The sequence below is a fragment of the Paroedura picta genome, chromosome 12, assembly GCF_049243985.1.
Source record: "Paroedura picta isolate Pp20150507F chromosome 12, Ppicta_v3.0, whole genome shotgun sequence".
Taxonomy (NCBI): domain Eukaryota; kingdom Metazoa; phylum Chordata; class Lepidosauria; order Squamata; family Gekkonidae; genus Paroedura; species Paroedura picta.
Window position 1 is genome coordinate 43,040,108 of NC_135380.1, and position 22,508 is coordinate 43,062,615.

Genomic DNA, 22,508 nt, shown 5'->3' on the forward strand with positions numbered 1-22,508 from the left:
TTTGCGGCCCTCCTAGAGTCAGCATCCACCTGGAAAAGGGGGTAGGCAAGCAAGAACAGGTTTGCAAAGCAAGAGTGGCTTTGTACCGTCACACAGACTCTCACTTTTTCTCTTTTAAACATACATTTATTAATTTATTATTTGATTTATACCTCGCCCCACCCAGTGTGCACATCAAACGTAGCATTCATCATGTCACAAAACATATCCCATAAAATACAAATGATCAATAATTTAACTAAAATCCATAAAAGCTTAAAATCAATTGTGCCAGCCAATCAACTAGTTGGTATATTCAAGAGCGTTTGGCTTCAGTTACAGGGTCAATGTCCATGCAGAGGGAGCCCAATCTCAATGTCCATGCAGAGGGAGCCCAATCAATGTTTAACCAAGTTGTCCTGATGTTCCTTGGCCCCAACCACATACGTGGCAGAAGAGCTCTAGTTCCAGTCATGGAACAGGTCCCTCTTGGGTTGTTTTCTGTCTCAAATCCAGCAGTCTTGCAAGGAAATTTTGGGATGAGACATTTGACAGCAAGTAGTACCAAGGCAGGAGACAAATGCTCTCTTCCTCTCAGGAACTAAAAGCTAGCACTGAAGAATCAGTGAACATTGAAATTAATCTTTTAAAATGAACTATTCAGAGCAACAGTCAAAGTACATAATATTCTGGCCTTGGGGGCTGCTCTGGGACCCAGCCCTGCTTAAGGCTTAAGGCAGAAAGCCCAGGACAGGCCAAGCACACAGTAGGATGGTGCCCCTCGTGGTCTGCCTGCCCCTTGGTCTGCTCCGTGGCTGTTTTGGCTCAGGTGCCATTGGGGATAGCTGGGAGCTGGCTGGGGTTGCCAACTCCAGGTGAAGAAATTCCTGGAGATTTGGGGGGGGGAATGGGGTGTGGGGAGCCATGGAGACCAGGTTCCAGAGGCATGGAGCCCTCTTTCCTGGGGAGCCCCGGACCCCAGTGGACAGTTGGGAAGGGAATGCTGGACTTCCAGCAGGCAGTTGGGGGCCGGAGAGAAGGCTGGGTGCCCCGACCCGGCGGTACCCCATCAGCAGCTGTCCCTGCGAGCCTGCCTGGGACGGAGCTGCCTCCGAAGGCAGGCAGGTAGGCAGGCGGGCAAGGTCGCGCTGGCAAGGCGCCGGCAGGTGCGGGCGCGGGGGGGGGGGGAGCGGCTTGCGCGACCACGGGAGGCGCGTGCCGGCCAGGCGGGGCTGGGGCTGGGGCTGGGGGGGGGGGGTCCGGGGGGCGGCATCCCCCCTCCTCCTCCTCCGCGCGCCTCGCCTCGCCTGATGTCACATCCGCTCCGGCTCCCCTCCCCGGCAGGGAAAGTTTCGGCGCGAGCCAAGCCGGGCGCGGGGCGCTCCTGAGCGGGCGGGCGGGCGGCGGGGCAGGTGCGGCGCCTCCGAGCAGCCTCCCGGCCGGGCAGGCGGGTAGGCAGGCAGGCAGGCGGGCAGGCGGGCGGGCGGGCGGCAGCGGCGCGGGACCCGGAGCCAGGCGGGCAGGCGGGCGCCCGGCGCGATGCCACCCGCGGGCAGGCTGCTGAGCCTCCTGTGCCTCCTCCTCATGGGCACCGACCTCACGCAGGTAAGGCTCCCGGCCGCTGCTGCAGGCCGGCCGAGGGGAGGGCGGCGCGGGGCGGGCGCGAGCATCCTCCCGGGGAGAGGCCGGCCGCCTCCCTGCGCGGCTCTGACCGCGGGGCTCCGGCACGCCCGGGATGGCGGGGGGGGGGGAGGGGAGGGGAGGGGAGCAGCCCACGCGGGCCCTGCGCATGTGCCGCGGCTGGCGCAGCCGAGGGAGGGGTGCGGGGGCAGCTCGGCCAGGGCCCCCTCCCGCTCCTGGATGGGGGGGGGGGCTTGGCGCCTGGCGACGATGCTGCCGCGTGGGTGCGCTGGCACCGCCGGACCCTTCTTCCCTCGGGGCTGGCAGGGGGGCAGTCTCGCGGGGTCCGGCCTCGCATGGCCCAGGGGGGCTTCGTGCTGAACGGCACCCCCCCCCCCCGCCCTGGCCGCCGCCAGTCAGAAAACCCTGGGGGGGGACCACAGCCACCGAATCCCCCCCCCCGCGCTGCCATGCAGCCTGTGCCTGCAGAACCCTCGCAGAAGCAGATCTGGCGGCGCAGCAGGGCAAGATCCGGGCTGCCATTTTGGGGTTGCCTGGCAGTGCCAAGAAGCAGGGCCGGTCTGGGGAAGGAAAGACAAAGCCCCCGAGCGAGGGTGGGCTGGCTGGCTGGCTGGGAGGATGCGGGCAGTGCAGTGGGGAGGCCGGTTCCTCTTCCCCCCCAAGGAATAGTTCTCCCTTGAGAAAAGACAGTAATGAGCAGAGTGCCTCTGAGCATGAGCAGAACACCGTCCTTTCCTTCTGCCGGGGAGAGGCTCTGGGCAGGAGGGCATGCAAAGACCCTGCATGGTAGCTGCCAGCCTGAAGGGGGGGGGAGGGGATGGGACTGTGGGTTCCCTGTGTGCAGTTTGCCTTTTGGAGGCCCCCTCTGAGCTCCCTGCTCTTTGGGCCCCCTCGGCACTGTGGCCACAAGAGAGGCCTGGTTCACCCCATAAATTATTCACACCCACACACCTGAGCACATCATCAGGAGGGAGGTTTCTGCCCCCACATTTAACCCCCTCGCTCCCTTCTGCACATCTGATCCCCGAGGAAGGAGCAGCGTGTGACCGGCTGCTGCAGCCCAAGGCTTGGAAATCCACATCTGTTGCTCCACCCTGGCATGCCTGGGGTCTGTCCAGGGCTGGCTTCTGGCCTGAGCAATCTGGCTCAGCCCTGCCACGGCCCACTGCTCTGGCCATGCCCTTGCAGTGCCTCAACTGGGCTGAAAGGATGAGCTGCTGGGTGGAGGGTGGGCGAGGCCAGGCACACCCATTCCATCCTATGTGGGTCCTTCGCACCCACATCCTTGATGGGCTTTGGCTGGGAGAAGCGATTTCTAAAATGCATGCCATACTTGGCGCCTGGATGGCATGCCCCTGTTCCTAAGTTTCCAGGATGCCATAGCCAGGTGTACTTTTGCCACAGGTACTGCTCAGTTCACGTGTGTGGCTGGGTGGGTGACACATGAGGGACTCATTGGGGATGATGCAACAGACGGGAAATGGGGCCAGTGTCACATGCGCAGCCCTATAGACCAGGGGTAGTCAAACTGCAACCCTCCAGATGTCCATGGACTACAATTCCCAGGAGCCCCTGCCAGCGAACGCTGGCATGGGCTCTTGGGAATTGCAGTCCATGGACATCTGGAGGGCCGCAGTTTGACTACCCCTGCTATAGACTGATGCCTCTCCATAAGCAAAACTGAGTCTCTGAGGCCTCTGGCATCTTGGAGGAAGGCAGTCGGGGTGGGGCATTTTGTGAGCATGCTCACTGGAGACTGGCAAACGCCCACCCATGGTGCAAAGGAACAGCCACGGAGCAGGTGTGTGGATTGGCTCTGGCGGCCTCCCGTGGCTCTTCGTGGACTGGTGCTGGGCCAGCCTAGGTGGCGGCCTTTGTGTGAGGTGTGTTGGCTCCTGGGCCTGTCATTAGTGGTGAGGCAAGGATAGCGGTGGAGTGGCAGAGCAGACTGCACTTTCCCAGGGCAGCTGCTGGGGGGCAGGAGCGCCTGGGAGCAGGATGCCCTGGAGAAGGTCGTGGTGGCAGCCTTCCAGACTGGTCCACTCCACTGACGGGGTGAAGCAGACTCCACTTCCTTGTCCACATCTGCTGGAACAGGGGTAGTCAAACTGCGGCCCTCCAGATGTCCATGGACTACAATTCCCAGGAGCCCCTGCCAGCATTTGCTGGCAGGCGCTCCTGGGAATTGTAGTCCATGGACATCTGGAGGGCCACAGTTTGACTACCCCTGTGCTGGGGACTCTGACAGTCTCTGAGTTCCGCCTCCTTCCCAAGCCGCCCTCTCCTCCCTGCTGTGCCAGGCATGTGGAGAAAAAGACCAGCCTGGCTGGAGCCTGCCCTGTTCTTGCTGCAAGCCAGAGCTCCCTGCCTTCTGGGCATTACCTGTGTAGACAGGTAACCCTTGCCTTGAAAATCAGTCCTGGAGAGGGCTCTGGATTGGGGCCACAGTACTGGGGACGGAGGGACATTAACCATTTCCCTCCCATGTTGGTATTAGTTGCTTCTAAGGCCCCTGCAGGGGAGTCAGATGGGCCCAACATGGGCAGCACTCTTTTCCTGGGGGTGGGGGAAGCAGTCCCAGCTGAGGAAAAGAAATGTGTCCTCTCCCTTGATCTGGATGTACCCCCCCCCTGTTGCTCTGCGAAGCCAAATTTCCCACTGGTTTCAGTTCTGGATCAACAGTGTCGTAGACGTGTGGGTTGCTTGGAAGAGCCCGTGCCTGGCAGGAAGGCTTCAGTTCAAAATCCCCCACACCTCCCCCCCCCCCAGCGCAGACCCAGTCAGTGAAACCCAGCAAGGTGAAACTGTCCACCCTGTCAGTTCAACCCAGAAGGGTGCAGGCGAGAACGGCAGCATGGTGAGAACAGGGCAAAGGTCTAAGTTGGCCACTGTTGGCCTGAGAGGCGGTCCAGAAGCCACTGGGGGTCTGCACCATAAGCAGCAGCAGGTTGGGCGGGGTGGCATCAGCCCCCTGCTTGGCAGGTGATCCTACACCTCTTGGGCTGCTCTCCTTGGTGTCCAGGGTCTTGCCCTCCCCACATACTTAACAGATGGTCTAAGACCAGGCCCCAGGGGAGATCTTCCTAGGGGGAGTTCCATGACCTTGGTGGGCTTGGTGAGGGGCCCCGACCTTCCTTGCCCTTCATTTAAGCACACTTATAAGGAAGTAGTCCTCATGGAGGCTTATTTCTGAATAGATACGCTTTAAGCTCACACTGTTGCTCGTGCTATTGCCTTCCATTCTCTTTGAGGGAGGGGGAAACAGCTGACCTTTCAAGGAAGAGGCCTCTTTGCCTACTACCGGTTGGCATCTTAGCTGAGCAGAGCCAACAGAGCCAGCCCACGGTTGGAGCAGATGGGAGCTTGGAGCTCAGCTCAGGCAGTGCAGAGGGCAGCTCCATCCTTTCTCCTCCCATGGAGCAATACAGCTGTAGCCTGACCCTTGAGAGAAGACAGCTGACTCTCAAGAAGTGCCCACGTTGAGACTGATCTCACACGGCCTTGGAGGAGATTTCATTGCACCGATCTCTAGTGCAGTGGAGAAGCCTGGAACGTCGGCCACTTGAGAAGAGTGCCCATGGTTCTTTTGCAGAGGCAAAACATGCAAGTCTCTTCCTGGAGGAGCGTGTGTATTGGCAGTAGCGCTTGCTCGCTTTGATGGTACCTTGCTTTTCTCCCCAGCGGGGCCCCAAAGGGACACGCATCGTTCTATCCTCAAAACCAGGGGTAGTCAACCCGTGGTCCTCCAGATGTTCATGGACTACAATTCCCATGAGCCCCTGCCAGCAAACGCTGGCAGGGGCTCATGGGAATTGTCGTCCATGAACATCTGGAGGACCACGGGTTGACTACCGCTGCTCAAAACAACCCTGTAAGTTAGCTTTGACTGCAAGCATGTGACTAGTCCCTGGTCACCCAGCAAGCTTTCCTGGCAGAGTGGATTTGAACCTGGCTCTCCCAGACACAGCTCCGATCCACTGACCACTACATGGAGGTGTAGACCTGTTATGGAGCACATTCCTGGTGGAACAAATAGGACACGTGTCGGTCGTCTTGGGTGGAAAACTCCCACCAGATCTGTGTTTTTGCAAGCTTCTCCAGTTCAACTGGCAGCTGCCAACTATTCTAGAGCAGTGCTGACAGTCATCATTGGGGGGGGGGATCTCCCCCCCCCGCTGCACCATACATTCAGGACCTCTGTGGAATGAAGCACTCTCTTTGTAGGCAGCTCACTGGTGAATAATATGTTTAGTCAATGAAATGGCCCATGCTCCCGTCCCACAAATCTTTTTGCAGAAGCACAAATCTTTTTACCTGTGGGAAAGTGCAACTTTGTCCCACACATAGGGTTGTGTAACCCCCCCTAAAAAAAAATACTCTCTTTTGTTTCTCTCTGAAGTTCTATAAAAAGGTAAAGGTAAAGGTATCCCCTGTGCAAGCACCAAGTCATGTCTGACCCTTGGGGTGACGCCCTCTAGCGTTTTCATGGCAGACTCAATACGGGGTGGTTTGCCAGTGCCTTCCCCAGTCATTACCGTTTTACCCCCCAGCAAGATAGAGCAGGGGTAGTCAACCTGTGGTCCTCCAAATGCTCATGGATTACAATTCCCATGAGAATTCAATTCATGGGAATTGTAGTCCATGCACATCTGGAGGACCACAGGTTGACTACCCCTGCTATAGAGGGAAAACCCTCCAATTTTGTATCACTCTTGTTGGTAGCTTTGTTCAGCTGAAATTCTTGCTCTCCTCTGAATTTGATGAAGCTGGTTTAACAGAATCGCTAGAAATACATACATTTTGGGGCTGCAATTCTACCATATCCAAGAATGGGTCTTGTGAAATCTCCCATGCCCTAGGATTATACCTGCATATACATGTGCGTCTAATGCACAAACATGTTCCCATTCCCTTAGGCTAGGATGCTGTTGCATATTTATTGATGCCATTAAAGGGTATTTAGCTGTTTATTTATTTATGTTAAAGCTTGGCTAATTTCTGTCGAAGCAGATTTTCAACCATGAGTGCGCTGGCAAAAGTGAGCACTTACATATTAAGACAGTCCTGTCTCCAGGCGTGCAAATTGCTTTTGCCCAGAACAAGAATCCTGTCGATGGGTAGCATTTTGGGGCATTTTCATCTCCAGAAGCCAACAACCTGGATTGTGTGTGTATTTTATTTAACTGCTTCAATTTGTATTTGTCACCAATAGTTGCTGTTCTTAGGAGCAAAGTTGTGTGTGGGTGGGGGGGGGAGAAGAGTGCAGAATAGCTGCACAAACTTTGCTGAGGAACGTGATTGCTCCTCCGAGACTCAGGCCTTGGCCCACAGACTCCCATGAGCACTAGAAGGCAGGCACCATCTTGAGTGGGATCTGCATGATCTTTTGGTGAAGGAATATACCCCCGTTCCCACATAGCCATTCTGGGGCTGACTAGGGGTAGCATAGCCATGAACAGGAAGCTGTGAGCCAGGAAGCTCTGTGGGGCACTGTGACTCCCCTTCACCTCCCCCGCCTGGAGTATGGGAATAGGGGCATTGTCCCACCTTATAGGATTCTTGTCTGTCCCACTGAGAAGCCATACATAGAGCACTGTGACCATTCTGAATGCTGAGTGGCATGTGCTGGTGTGCAGCGCATCCTGTCTGGTGATGCATTCCATTGAGGGAGGCAGGCCCCAAGGCAGGGTGCCTCCTTGCCCTCCCCAATACCCCCTTCTTGATGTTTCTCATTCTCCACCAAGAGATTTCCATGCCACCTGCTCTGTGAGGGATAGACTCATCAGACTGTTTCATCAGACTGGAGAGAGGTGAGTAGCGGGGTACCTCAGGGTTCGGTGCTCGGCCCGGTACTTTTTAACATATTTATTAATGATCTAGATGAGGGGGTGGAGGGACTACTCATCAAGTTTGCAGATGACACCAAATTGGGAGGACTGGCAAATACTCCGGAAGATAGAGACAGAGTTCAACGAGATCTGAACACAATGGAAAAATGGGCAAATGAGAACAAGATGCACTTTAATAAAGATAAGTGTAAAGTTCTGCATATGGGTCAGAAAAATGAAAAGCATGCCTACTGGACGGGGGATACGCTTCTAGGTAACACTGTGTGTGAACGAGACCTTGGGGCACTTGTGGATTGTAAACTAAACATGAGCAGGCAGTGTGATTCAGCGGTAAAAAAGGCAAGTGCCATTTTGGGCTGTATCAACAGAGGCATCACATCAAAATCACAAGATGTCATAGTCCCATTGTATACGGCACTGGTCAGACCACACCTGGAGTACTGTGTGCAGTTCTGGAGGCCTCACTTCAAGAAGGACGTCGATAAAAATGAAAGGGTACAGAGGAGAACAACGAAGATGATCTGGGGCCAAGGGACCAAGCCCTATGAAGATAGGTTGAGGGACTTGGGAATGTTCAGCCTGGAAAAAAGGAGGTTGAGAGGGGACATGATAGCCCTCTTTAAGTATTTGAAAGGCTGTCACTTGGAGGAGGGCAGGATGCTGTTTCTGTTGGCTGCAGAGGAGAGGACACACAATAATGGGTTTACACTTCAAGTACAACGATATAGGCTAGATATCAGGAAAAAGTTTTTCACAGTCAGAGTAGTTCAGCAGTGGAATAGGCTGCCTAAGGAGGTGGTGAGCTCCCCCTCACTCAAGCAAAGGTTGGATACACACTTTTCTTGGATGCTTTAGGATGCTTTGGGCTGATCCTGTGTTGAGCAGGGGGTTGGACTAGATGGCCTGTGTAGCCCCTTCCAACTCTATGATTCTATGATTCTATGATTCTATGACTCCCTCTGGATTGGGCCCCAAGAGGGTGTCCTGCTTGTCTCCCATGTCGTTGCCCCAGATCTGACCTCCTGCCTCTGGCCCGATTCCTGACAGCTGGAGCGTCTGGACTGGTGGTTGGCCAAAATAAGCACAGAGTCAGAAGGCAGCTCTCCTGCCCATCACTTGAGCAGCTGCCTCCTCTCCTAAGTCAGTTTGTGTCCCATTTCACTAACTTCAGCTTTTGCCAATAAAACAGAGGTCATTTCCAGCCTTGGGTTGTACCTTTTACCGGAGTCCTGTGTCCTTGGAATCTGGAGGAGCACCAGCCTAATCACCATCAGACTGCCTTAGTGAGAGGCAAGGAGCAAGGCCCAGGGGCAGCAGTGGGCAGATGGGGTCCCCCAGGGTTTGGCTTGTAGGGCTGGGAACCCGGGAACTCAGGACTCTCTCAATTCTTGTAAGGGCAAAGGGGACGGGGGATGAAATGCAACATTAGTTTTCATAGTTGGGTCTCCCTCACAGGAACCTTTTTGGCGAGGAAGAAGTGGGGCCAATGTTGCCAGGCAAACCTAAAACCTCTTTATTTATGTTAAAGTATTTTTACCACATGCTTCCTCCCAGGAGGAGCCCCAAATAGCTTCCAAAATAGTGTCTATTCATAGGCGCATAGGGCTGTTTTTACAGTCACCCATCACAAGCCTTGAAGCTTTTTGATAATGATCTGGGTTTTTTTAAGAGAGAGGCATGCTTTGTGTGCAAATGTGGGGAAAAGGGTTTTTTTTTGCTCTGCCTGGGCGATTGTACACCTACTCATTGCTCCAGGCATTTTTTATCAAAAACGAAGAAGAAGAAGAAGTCCCATCCTGGGAGAAGGGAGAGGGAGGCAGGGGCAGGTTCTGGAGCTGGAGCTAGCACTACTTCAGCTCCAACCATTCCCTTGGCATGTGGTTAGCTGGTTGCTCTCCTCCCACTCACGCTATATAGTTGGGGGAATCCAGTTTATGTGATTCCCCCACTATCACTTTAAAATGGAGGATGTAGTTGCCGGTTTGTTGCTGGGTCGCTGAATGAGGACAACGTCGTGCAAAGCGCCAAAAATATGGTGTTTGCAAAAGGTAAGGATTTCACTGTATTTCCTTTGTGCGGAATTGCCCAGAGAGAAAGAAAGGGTGAGAGGAATAGAAAGAGGAAGAAAGAGAGGGACAGAAAGATGGAGATATAGAAGGAGAGATGTTGAAAGAAGCAGAAAGGAAAGAAAGAGAGAAGTCGCACCCCTCCCCCCACACCTCCTGTTAGCCCAGGAAGCCTTCACACCGCCTCCCTGCCACACTCACTGCTGGGCTGGGCTAGCCAGGAACACAATGGCAGTGAGTTTGCTAGAGCGCTCCTGGCTGGGGCTGCAGGGGGCGGGGACTGTCCAGACTTCGGGCCAATTGGGACGCATTGCATGCATCCCAATTAGCCTGAAGTCCGGACAGTGCCTGCCCACTCTCCACCCACCTACTCCTTACTCTTTTATATTTAACAGCACAAGCTGTTACAGATTAACATCCCAAGCTGTTACAGATATTGCATGGCATATGTGTAATGTAACCAGGAGATCCTCAGGTTGTCTCGCTGCCAAGCAAGAGACACTTGGGAGTGTTTTCCCCCCACGTCATAACCCTGATGTTCCTTGGCGGGCACCCATTCGGTCTGATGGGATTGGGCTGACCTGGGCCATCCAGTAGGGTTTTTATGCTGGCAGGTCAAATAAGTGAATATCATCTAGGCCTGGCCAGACTTTCCCAAAGAGGAGGGACGGTAGCCTGGAACAAACTCTATGCACCTCCAGCAATAGCTGTTGAAACTGAAGGAGTCCACAACAGGATTTTAGCCGTGGAAGGGGCCATACAGGCCATCGAGTCCACCCCCCTGCTCAATGCAGGATCAGACTGAAGCATCCAGGATAAGTATCTTGAAGACCACCAGCAGGGGAGATCTCACCACATCCTGAGGCAACCCATTCCACTGCTGAACTACTCTGACTGTAAATCCCTTCCCCCCCGATATCTAGCCGATACTGTTCTTCACATTGTTTAAACCCATTACTGCTGGTCCTATCCTCTGCTGGCAACAGGAACCTTTCCGCACCCTCCTCCTCGGGACAACCTTTCAAATATTTAAATAGAATGATCCTGTCCCCATCAACCACCTCTTTTTGTTGCTGTCCTCTGAACCCTCTCAATTTGGTCCACATCCTTCTTCAAGTGAGGCCTCCAGTAGTGCACACATGACTCCAGATGTGGTCTAACCAGAACTTGCGATTTCGATGTGATGCATCTGTTGATACAGCCCAAGGCTGCACTGGCTTCTTTATCACCATATCACACTGTCTGCTCATATGTGGCTTGCAGTCCCAAGATCTTGTTCACACACACCCATCCAGTATGCCTGCTTCTCATTTATGTGACACAAATGTAGAACTCTGCACTTCTCCTTATTGAATCGTAGAATCATAGACTCGGAATGGATCCCAGGGTCATCTGGTCCAACCCCTTGCCCAGTGTAGGAGCTCACAACTACCTGCTTACCCACAGGGACCCCAAATTCATGTCCAATTGATCCCCACACACCAAAAATCTCCAGAATCCAGCCTGGCCTGGAGGAAATTCACCTGCCATCCCACAGTGGTGATTAGCAATCCACTGGGTATGCAAGGAAGGAGCACAAGAGACAAACACTGCCACATCCCTTCCTGCCCACCCACTCACAATCTGCCTTTCATAAAATCAGCATTTCTGTCAGACAACTATTTAGCCTCTGCTTAATAACTTCCAAAGGAGAACCCACCACCTCCCAAGGAAGCCTTGTTCTATCGAGGAACCGCTGTAACTGTCAAGAATTTCTTCCGGATGTTTCACCGAAAATTCTCTTGAATTAATTTCATCCCATTGGTTCTGATCCAATCCTCTAGGCAACAGAAAAAAAACTCTGCTCCATCTTCTATATGACAGCCCCTCAAGTACTTGAAGGTTATCATATCACCTCTTAGTTGTCTTTTCTCCTGGCTAAACAGACCAAGCTCCCTCAACCTTTCCTCATATGTCTTGGTCTCCAAACCCCTCACCATCTTCATAGCCCTCCTCTGGACATGCCCCAGTTTGTCTACATCTTTCTTCAGCTGTGGTGCCCAAAACTGAATACAATACTCCAAGTGATGTCTTACAAAGCGGAGTAAAGCGTCTTGTGTCTTGTTCTCATTTGCCCACTTTTCCAGCATGTTCAGATCTCATTGAGCTCTACCTCTATCTTCTGGGGTGTTCGCTACTCCTCCCAATTCGGTGTCATCTGCAGATTTAATGTGTAGTTCTTCCACCCCCTTTTCCAGATCATTGATAACAATGCTTAAAAATACTGAACCCTGTACTGAGCACTGTGGCACCCCGCTCCAATCCAATGGAGCACCAGTGACAACTACTCTCTGGATGTGGGTTTCTAGCCAGTTCCCTGTCCACTTAACCATCCAAAAATACAGTCTGCAGTCCTCCAGGTTACCCATCGGAACGTCATGGGGAACCACTGTCCTGCGAGGTAGGTAAGGCTGAAGAGGACAGACTGGCCAGGATATCCCAGGGGAAGCTTCACAGCTGAGCAGGAAGAGAGCCTGCTTTCTGGGCTCCAATCCAACCCGCCCCTGCCTGTTTTTTTATCTCCAGCGGGTGTCAGGGACAGATGATTCCGTCCCAGTTCTTGCAGACTTGCTTGTCACAGGATCACTCTGTGCTTGAAGACTTGCAGCCAAATGTGTGAATTTACTGTGTTAAAAAGAATTGTTACATGTTCAAGAAGGCAGACAGATCACAAAATGATTTGCTGCAGGAAGCAGGGAAGGCTCCTGTAAAGTCCTTAGAATAGCCTTTCTCAGCCAGGTACGAAGCCCTTTTGGTCTGAAGTAGCAGAACAAAATTTGAGTCCAATCATTGGACTCCAATGGCACCTTTAAGACCCACAAAGTTCTATTGTAGGCATGAGCTATCATGTGCATGCTCACTTCTGACAGTGAAATAGGAATCATCAAGAGTGCATGTATAAGGAAATTTCCTGCTAATTTACTCTGTCCTTATATCTGCACTCTGATGATTCCTATTTCACTGTCTGAGGAAGTGTGCATGCCCACAAAACTCACACCTAGAATGAAACTTTGTGAATCTTAAAGGTTGGACTCAAATTTTGTCCTGGGAATTCTTAACGGCCTTGGAAGGGTTTCCCAAATGGGTTAGGGTTAATTAATGTTTTATATTTGACATTTTTAAATGTTATATGCTCATGTCGACCTGCCCCTCCTCCCAAAATGGCCAGTGATGAGCTTGGAGGGGATGGGGAGGGGAGGCCCAGGTGGACGTGTCCACAGCTTTGCTTCCCAACCATATTCTTCATCATCGTGCCACTTCTGGGGTTTCTCAAAGACTGAAGAATGTTTCAAGAGTTTCCAATAATAAAAAAGTTAAGAAAGGCTGCCTTAGAGGGATAGGACTATCAGTAGCAGCCAGCTCAATGGAACCTCCACAGAGTGGGGTAGTCTGCCTGAGAATGCCAAATGCCTGAGTCAGAGGCAAGCAGTAGGCAATGCCTTTATGCCCTACTTGTGAATTCTGTTCGTCAACAGATTTAGGCAAGATCAGCTTGCATCAGGGGACTTATACTAAATAACAACAGCAACAATTTATTTATATCCTGCCCTTCCACCTTACTCAGGGCAGGTAATAGCATTAAAATGACAAAGAAGTTTAAAACTTTATAGTTAATATAACTAATGCCCCTTCGCTAGGTTTCTAGATAGGGGGCAAGGAGCCAATCTTCTATCTTTAGTCTACCAACTCTTGTTCTCCCCTCCCTTCCCCAGTGGTGAGACCAGCTTTTCTTGATGGATGTTATTTTTGCCTCAGCCACAGGCCTGATGGAATTGCTCCCTCTCACAGGCCCTATGGAACTGATCTCCTCCAGAGTGCATTCCATCAGGCTGGGGGCAGAGCCAAAGAGGCCTTGTCCTGGGTTTAGGCCAACTTCACCTCCCTGAGCAGGTGTTCACCCCAAGATCTTAGTGTTCTTGGGATATTACGAGGGAAGAGGCGGTCCGTAAGGTACGCTGGTTTCAGGCCATTTGGGGCTTTAAAGGTGAACATAAGCACCCTGAAGTTGATTCAGTCTCCATTCTGGGGCCATTCTGGAGCCAATGCATTATGTGTGTCCTGTACTGAGTTCCTGTCAGGACTTATGCTGCTGCATTTTGAACCAGAGTTTCTGGAGCAGTCTCAAGTGCAGCCCTACATAGAGTGAATGGTAGAAGTCTAATCTAGAGGTGACCATTACATGGACCATTCTGGTCAAGTCTGGCTCTGAGTAATACAGTGGCCACTGTCTTACCTGGCAAAGGTGGAAAAATGCTAGGCAGACTGTTTTCCTGATCTGGGCCCCCATTGTTAAAGAGGAATCCAGAATCCAAATTCTTGGCAATAGGCATCAGTGTTCCTGAATCCCGTCAAATGCTGGGAGCTGTATCACTCACCTCTCTGTGTGCCAGCCCAGCCAGAGGGTTCTACTTGACCTGGGAAACTACAGGCCAGTGAGTCTGACCTCGATTGCAGGGAAGATAATAGTTCCCCATCATGTTCTGATGGGTCAACTGGAGGATTGTAGACTGAATGGTTAAGTGCAGTGGTCCCCAACCTTTATTAGGCTGGGGACTGGCAGGGCATCGGGCCACGCCTGCGGGGACCGCACCCACACGGGCCACGCCCATGGATCGGGCCGCGCCCGCAGGCGCAGCCCGGCCCTGATTCTCTCTCCCCGCCCTTCCGCAGTAAGAAGCTTCCCGGGCCGCAGGCTTGCGGCCTGGGAAGTTTTTTACTGCGGGGGGGGGGCGGGGAGAGGGAGCCGCGGCCCGGCGCCATGGCCTTTGCGGCCCGCAGGTTGGGGACCACTGGTTAAGTGGACAGGGAACTGGCTAGCCTTTAGTTCAGCAGTGGAATAGGCTACCTAAGGAGGTGTTGAGCTCCCCCTCACTGGCAGTCTTCAAACAAAGGTTGGATACACACTTTTCTTGGATGCTTTAGGATGCTTTGGGCTGATCCTGCGTTGAGCAGGGGGCTGGACCAGATGGCCTGTGTAGCCCCTTCCAAATCTCAGTTTCTATGATTCTATGATTCTAAAACCACCCCCAAAGAGTGGTTCTCAATGGTATTTCATCAGATTGGAGGGAGGTGAGCAGTGGGGTGCCAAAAGGCTCGGTACTGGGTCTAGTACTTTTCAACATTTTTATCAATGATATGGACAAGGGGGTAGGGGAACTCCTTATTAAATTTGTGCGTAACACCAAATTGGGAAGAGTAATGAATACCCCAGAAGATATAGCTCTGAACATGATGGGTAGCAGTTTGTGTGTGAACGTGATCTTTGGGTACTTGTGGACTGTAAACTAAATATGAGAAAACAGTGTGATGTCGTAAAGAAGGCAAATACTATCTTGGGCTGTATCCAGAGGCATCCCTTCAAACTCACAAGAGGTCATAGTCCTACTGTATACCGCATTGATCAGACCCCACTAGGAGTCAGTGTGTACAGTTCTGGAGGCCTCACTTCATTTGGACAAAATAGAGAGGGTTCAGAGGAGAGCAACGAGAATGATCCGGGGCCTGGGGACCAAGCCCTATGAGGAAAAGTCTTGAGAATGTTCATCCTGGAGAAGAGGAGGTTGAGAGGGGACATGATTGCTGTCTTTACGTATCTGAAAGGTTGCCACTTGGAGGAGGGCAAGGAAAGGTTCCTATTGGCAGCAGATGATAAGACCCGTAATAATGGGCTTAAACTACACAGAGAACGATATTGATTAGATATCAGGGGGGAAAGTTTCACAGTCAGAGTAGTTCAGCAGTGGAATTGGCTGCCTAAGGAGGTGGTGAGCTCCCCCTCACTGGCAGTCTTCAAGCAGCAGCTGGACAAATATTTTTCATGGATGCTTTAGGCTGATCCTGCATTGAGCAGGGGGTAGAACTAGATGGCCTGTATGGCCCAACTCTGTGATGCTGTGATTCTATATCCCATGGCCAGGCCAGAAACTGGGGTCAAGTGCTGAAATTTCTTCCAAGAATCCCTTGAGGTGTCCTGCCACTGCCTGTTCAATCACCTTGCCCAGAACTGCTAGGTATGAGACTGGGTGATATCTGGCCGTGTTGGTGGCTGCACCACTGCCTCTTTCAACCTCTCTGGGAATGTCCCTGAGGTCAGGGACAGATTGATACTATTCCGGAGAGCTCCCCTGTGAGGTAGGGCTGATAGAGCTCTGATAGAACTGCTCTGAGAACACTTCTAACAGGTCTGTGACTAGGTCAAGATCTCCCAGCTGGCTGACTGTGGAGGAGGAGTGGGGAATGAAACCTGGCTCTCTAGCTGATGAAGATGAATCATAGAGTTGGAAGTGACCTCCAGGGTCATCTAGTCCAACCCTCTGCACAATGCAAGAACTCAAAACTACCTGCTCACTCACAATGCCAATTTCATGCCCAAATGATCCCCCCACACACCAAAAATCTCCAGAAACCAGCCTGGCCTGGAGGAAATTCACCCGCCACCCCACAGTGGCAATCAGTAGTCCCCTGGGTATGCAAGGAAGGGCCACAAGAGACAAACACTGGCGCATCCCTTCCTGCCCACCCACTCACCTAAGTTCATGAAATCAACATTTCTGTCAGATTACTATCTAGCTTCTTCTTAAAAACTTCCAAAGGAGGAAAACCCACCACCTCCCGAGGAAGCCTGTTCCACTGAGGAACTGCTCTGTCAGGAACTTCTGGATGTTTAGCCAAACATTCTTTGGAATTAATTTCAACCCATTGGTTCTGGTCCAACCCTCTGAGCCAGGGGTAGTCAAACTGCGGCCCTCCAGATGTCCATGGACTACAATTCCCATGAGCCCCTGCCAGCGAATGCTGGCAGGTGCTTGTGGGAATTGCAGTCCATGGACATCTGGAGGGCCGCAGTTTGACTACCCCTGCTCTGAGCAACATAAACAACTCTGCTCTATCTTTTATATGACAGCCCTTCAAGTAGTTGAAGATGGTTATCTTAGTAATCTTCTCTCCAGTCGAAACAGATCAAGTTCCCTCAACCTTTCCTCATATGTCTTGGTCTCCTTACCATCTTTGTAGCCCTCCTCTGGACAGGCTCCAGTTTCTCTACATCTTTCTTCAGTTGTAAGGATGATGATGATGATTTTTATTAAATTCATATTCCGCCATTCCCACAAGTGGCTCGTGCTGCTGTTATAGGCTGCTATTAACCACTACACCACATTTCTCATCTGGTCCAGGCATGGAGGGGGTGCCAGTCAGGAGGCCCCTCCAGGCCCACATGTTCAGAGATGATGCTGCCTCCTTTGAAGTTGAACGTGTCCTAGGGTGGAGTGACATTAATTAAGCTCTGTTCTTGGGTTCCCATTAATCCCCCCTCTAGGAACAGTTTGGCTCTTCAAAGCATCTCCTCTGTGGCGCATTGGAGTCATTTTCTCTCCATGGCTCCTTTTTGTCTCTGAAATATTTCAAGCTATCAGGCGCTCAAGCTGGCCTATCCCCACCCCCCACAATCAGTGGCCCCCAGAGGACAAGAAGTGTATTTAGGGCTTGTAAAGGGCTTTATTTATTAAAGCCTGTAGTAGAAAACAAAATTTAAAACCACGAGTCAGGACTGCTAATCAATTTAACCAAATTTTGCTGCCCCCTGAAGATTATGGGGGGGGGCATTTCATCACACAGAGCTGGAAGAGACCACTGAGGGCCACCCAGTCTAGCCCCTCTCAGGGGCCTAAAAACCACACACGTCCAATGTTCTCCTAAAAAGTTCCAATGAAGGAAAGTTCAAGCAGCAAATTCCATCCTCACCGCCAGAAAATGCTTTCTAACATTTAAGTAGAACCTCCTTTCCCACAATTAGGACCCCATTGCTCCTAGTCCTTGTCTCTAAAGCTGCAGTAATCAAGTTGGTCCCCTCTTAGAATCATAGATTCATAGAATCATAGAATCATAGAGTTGGAAGGGACCTCATGGGTCATCTAGTCCAACCCCCTGCACTATGCAGGACACATCCCAATCGCTCATCTACTGTAACCTGCTCCTGGACTTGGAACTAGCTGTCTGAAGCGGGTCAGTTTTGCAGTTATGATTTTTAGGAAAGAACAAAGAACCAGAAAACTGACAACAGAAAGCATGGGTTGGACGCACTAAAGGGAACTTCTATGTGGGGAAAGGGCTAAATCAGACCCCCCCTCCCTTGCATTTCCAAAATCCAGACTTCCACCTGTTCCAATTCAAAATTAATTGTCATTTCCAAAAGAACAGTAAAATGAAGACTCTTCTGCCAGCTCTGTCGCACTGTGAGGCCTCCGTTGTTCAGCCCACACTGGCTCCTCCATATGTGGCCTGTTATGTCCCTGATGTCGGACCAGCTGTTCTGAGAAAAACGCCCTCCACGCAGTGGCCAGGCATCTGTCAAGTGAGAAGACAGATCAGAACTGAAGGCACAAGTGAAGCGGAGCTGCCTGGATGCCCTGCGGTGTTCTGCCCATGGCTGGTTCCAGGTTTTGATGGACCATGGATCAGCAGAGAAGGATCAGCATTCCCCTGCCTGCTCTCAAACTTCCACCCCCCCCCCCAGCATTGAGGTGTCTGCACAGCTGGAAGGGCCACTGCTGTGAGTCTCACCATCCCCATATCCCAGCTGTGTTGGGCAGCCCAGGAGGCAGAGACCTGGAGCACTCACAAATGAGGGAAGGGCAGAAGGACAGGCAGGCAGGGGGCAGAGGAGGTTTGGGGAAGCAGAAGCCCTGGTGTCTAGCTGATGCTCCCCCCAAGGGCATGCTATCGCTGGCCCTGAGTCTGAATTTGGAGGCTAGAACTGTCTCCTGGAAAATTTTGAGTGCACATTTGCTTTTTTGCAGGAAGTGTTTGGCACCCTCCTTTACCGGGGATGTGGCTGAATTGGCAGCCTTTCCCTGTTGGTCATTGAGTTTTCCTGTTTAGAAAACATGGGGGGGCAGTTGACCAGGCCCAGGGCTTTGGCAGGATCTCTGCTGTTGACTTGCTTGTTGGCTAGTGTTCCACTGTGTTCCACTCACCACGCACTGCCTGGTGCCCCTGGGGAAGGGAAACTAGCAGGACTGGGAGCTCCCAAGCTGGTCAGGCAAGTGGGAGGCATGGGGGTGAGGGGACTGGTGGTGGCCAAAGAGGGGAATCCTGGGAACTCTCTGCCTCCAACCATGGAACTCACCTGGAGTACTGTAAACATTTTGAAGTAAATTGTTAAAACCCTATTTGGAAAGTTAGACATGCACATATTGACAGTTGAGTTATGTGTATGTGTGTGGGGGGGGGGAGAACTGGATCCCCCCAATAGTGCAAAACCTCTGCCCTCCAGAGCTAAGCATCTCTAGGGGACTAGTGCAGCCCCCCTTTGCCCTCCTCTTTAACTGCTGTTGTCCTGATTGACTTTACTGATTGATTGCATTTATAAAGCTGCCTCTTCCAGCACAGCCATCTTGGGGCTGTGTACCACAGTTTAAAAGCCAGTAGAGCAGGGGTAGTCAAACCGCGGCCCTCCAGATGTCGATGGACTACAATTCCCATGAGCCCCTTCCAGCGTTTGGGAATTGTAGTCCATCGACATCTGGGGGGCCGCAGTTTGACTACCCCTGCAGTAGAGGAATAACAATAAAAACTGTCACAAGACAACAGTCGATATATTTCTTTTCCCAAGTTTGAACCAACTAGGGGAAGGGGTTCCAAGGAGGGGTACCTGGGTGATAGCCTGGACTCAACCCAGCTCCTTCTTGCAGACCCTGCAGAATTCAATGAGCTCCAACAGGACCTGTATCTCCTCCAGGAGCTCATTCCACCAGGTGGGGGCCAGGATAGAAAAGGCCCTGGCCTGGGTCTAGACTAGGCAGACTTCTTTTGTGCCAGAAATCACTAACTAGTTGGAACTGGTAGAGCATAATGTTCCTCAGGGGGTGTTATTTGGAGAGGTGGTCCCTCAGACCTCGAATGGCCTTGAAGGTCAAAACTCGTACCTTGAACCTAGTCCGGTATTCCATATATGATCCATCCATGGTGAGGACGCTTGCTGCCACATTTTGGACCAGCTGCAACCTCCAGAGTAGGGACAAATGAAGTCCCACAATGGGCCTGGTCTGGTCCTCCTCAAGCCATTGGGTGAGGAGCATTTTTCTGCATTTCTGGAAAATTCTGATTCTGCAGAACACCTCCTGTCCATTCCTCATGGTGGGTTTGGTGGTATGTGCTGTTCTCAGATTGTTCAAGTGGTGTCTTGCAATGCACAAGATTTTTATTTATTTTGAAGGAGAAGGAGTTCGGTTTTAGACCCCACTTTTCACTACCCGAAGGAGTCTCAAAGTGGCTTACAATCACTTTCCCTTCCTCTCCCCACAACAGAAAACCTTGAGAGAGATCTGAGTAAAACTGCTCTGCGAGAACTGTCCTGGCCAAGGTCCCCCAGCTGGCAGCCTGTGCAGAAGGAGTGGGGAATCAAAACCAGTTCGCCAGATAAAAGGCTGCCACACTTATCCCCCACACCTTCCTGGCTCTCTACCTAAAACTTGCTTTATTTATATCCTGCCTTCTGGGAGCCCCTGAGCCAAGTAAGGGGGTTCTTGGGCCCATTTCTAGGGGCAACCCAAAGTCCCTTTTGGATACTTAGAAGAACCACAGGGTCTTGGGCTGCGTGCTTACCCAAGTTAATCTTTCTTGGTGATCTGTGAACACCGTATCCATATGGGGGCAAGGGGGGAATAATTTCTCTCCTCTCCTCATGGCCAGGTGGGCAAACGCCTCCTTCAGACTTGGCCAGTAATGTGGGTGAGGATTGTCGCTTCCATGGAAGTTTGCATTTTGCCGTGCTGCTTGAATCTGCATTGGAGGAAGGAATGTAAAAATATCCATTTTTTCACACCCTAGTATTGAAATGTGCATGTAGCATATTTCTGTTCTCTTTGTTGGAGACAGCAGCAGGAGAGCTTTGACCTGGTAAAGGATAAAACAGAGTAAATAGGATGGGAGAAATCCCACACACAGGCAGCATCTTTCCAGGGCGGCTATGGGGGGGGGGGGGGGAGAATGTTCTCCAGAGAATGGCATGGCATGGAGTTGCCTTTGATTTTTGTACAGCTGGAGAATGCCTTAGGGATAAATCTTAAGGTCTGCTCAAGAGTAAGTCCCATTGTACTCCCAGGAAAGTATTCTTAGGTTTCTGTCTTTGGCTAGAGTTGGTATTTGGCAGAGAGTCTTCCTACGGGGATCTTTTCCAATATTCATTAGTACCTTCTGGATCAGCTACCGAAATGGGTCACCTGCCAAGTGTTGAAGAGGCATTTCAGTCGCATGTGCAAGTGCTCAGGGGGGCACCCCCTTCCAGGCCTCTGTTCTCCCCGTGCTGCAGAAGCAGGGAGGGCGTGGCAGGGAGAGGCCGGCCTGTAAGATGCGGGGGGGGGGGGGGGGGGATGAGGTTTCAGTAGCATCCTTTCTTCTTCCAGGGCAGCAATGCCCGCTTCCCCGGGAAGGGGGCACCAGAGCCCAGCAACTGCTCAGTGTCTCTGGCGGCGCCTTGGTGGAGGAGGGCAGAGAGGAGACCTGCTCTGCTGTGCCATGTCTGGGAGGAAGTTTTCAGTTTTGTGTCCACAAAGCTCAGCCACACAGCCATAAAAAGCAAGAACTGAGTCAGCACTCCCACCCGGCCTTCCTCTGGTTCTTTCCTTGCCTACCTGGAGAACTAGGAGCCAGCTGGAAGTGTAGAGCAGTTGTGGGGAGCCACACGAAGAGCACGGCACACCATTTTGTGCTATTCTCTTTGGTCCCAATAAAGGGCATGGCATGGACATTTTGAAAAGGTAGTGCATGCACATGGAATTATCACAGGACTGCCTGGCTTCTCAGCTCCCCCTCCACACATACACACACAAAAGAAAACATCATACGCATCATGCATTTCTGCATACATTTGCTTAATTCTTACATTATTAACTGTGCATCATGTCCTCAGATACTTTTGCTTTGAAACAAGAAAAGGGAGGACAGAGAGAGGAGGATGTTACTAGGATGCTGTGCTTCGGCTACCGAAGCAGCTATTCCAGCCTGAAGTGGCCAACACCGTGGCGTGGGGGGGGGGCACCGCCCATCCCCCTAACCAGTGCCATGGCGCTGGCTGATTTGGGCTGGAATGGCCACTTTGGCAGCTGAAGCACACAACCCTGTGGAAAAGACCCCAAAGAATCCATGATCCATGACTGACCTAGCAGGCAGGAGGCCTCCAGGTGTTTCTCACAGCAGAGGCCTTGTGGCTCAGGGCCAGGTGCTCAACTTTTGACTCCTCTGGAATTCTTACCCAGGCCAGAGGAAAGGCATTTGGGGCTGTGACACAGAGTATGGCCCTTATTTGTGGCATGTAGAGCCTTCCCAAGACTGCATGCAAACTCACAACTGGACTCAATGGTGCTGAGTGCAGAATAGGTTGCCCCAAGGGCTGCTGGGACAGGAAATGGCAACTCTCCCTTGGGTCAGGAAGCCGCAGCCCTTTGGAAAGCAGAAGCACAGTGTGGTGGGGGGGCTCCCACCCAGCTGGAGGTCAGGACATGGGTCTGGTGTTCGGGGGGGGGAGACTTCTGCTCCTTTGGATACTCCAGGGTAGTCAAACTGCGCCCCTCCAGATGTCCATGGACTACAATTCCCATGAGCCCCTGCCAGCATTCGCTGGCAGGGGCTCATGGGAATTGTAGTCCATGGACATCTGGAGGGGCGCAGTTTGACTACCCTTGCTCCATGCTCTTTGCAGTGCTTGCGCTCTAATCAGGATTGCCCCAGCCCTCTGTTGTAGAGAGCAGGCATGGCTCCTGTGGGCCGCCACCCTCCTGGGGCCTGTCGGGGACAGCTGGGCAGGCTTCGTGCCCCCCCCCTCCCATAGGGAGCGCTCCCAGCAGGCGGCGGGGGGGGGGGGCAAAGACTTCCACGTTGTTCGGCCAGGCACCCCGCCCTGCCAATCCCCCCAGGCACAGGAGGTGGGGTCCCC

At 52.2% G+C, this 22,508-nt stretch overlaps 1 protein-coding gene across 1 annotated transcript in view; it reads left to right on the forward strand.

The window, feature by feature from the left end:
- The first annotated feature begins 1,433 nt into the window (after window positions 1-1,433).
- OLFM1 (olfactomedin 1) overlaps window positions 1,434-22,508 on the forward strand; it is a 47,095-nt gene continuing 26,020 nt past the window's right edge. The window contains exon 1 of the mRNA XM_077305273.1: window positions 1,434-1,584. Within this exon, the coding sequence (XP_077161388.1) occupies window positions 1,519-1,584 (66 nt within the window). The 5' untranslated portion in view covers window positions 1,434-1,518. The remainder of the gene's footprint in view (window positions 1,585-22,508) is intronic.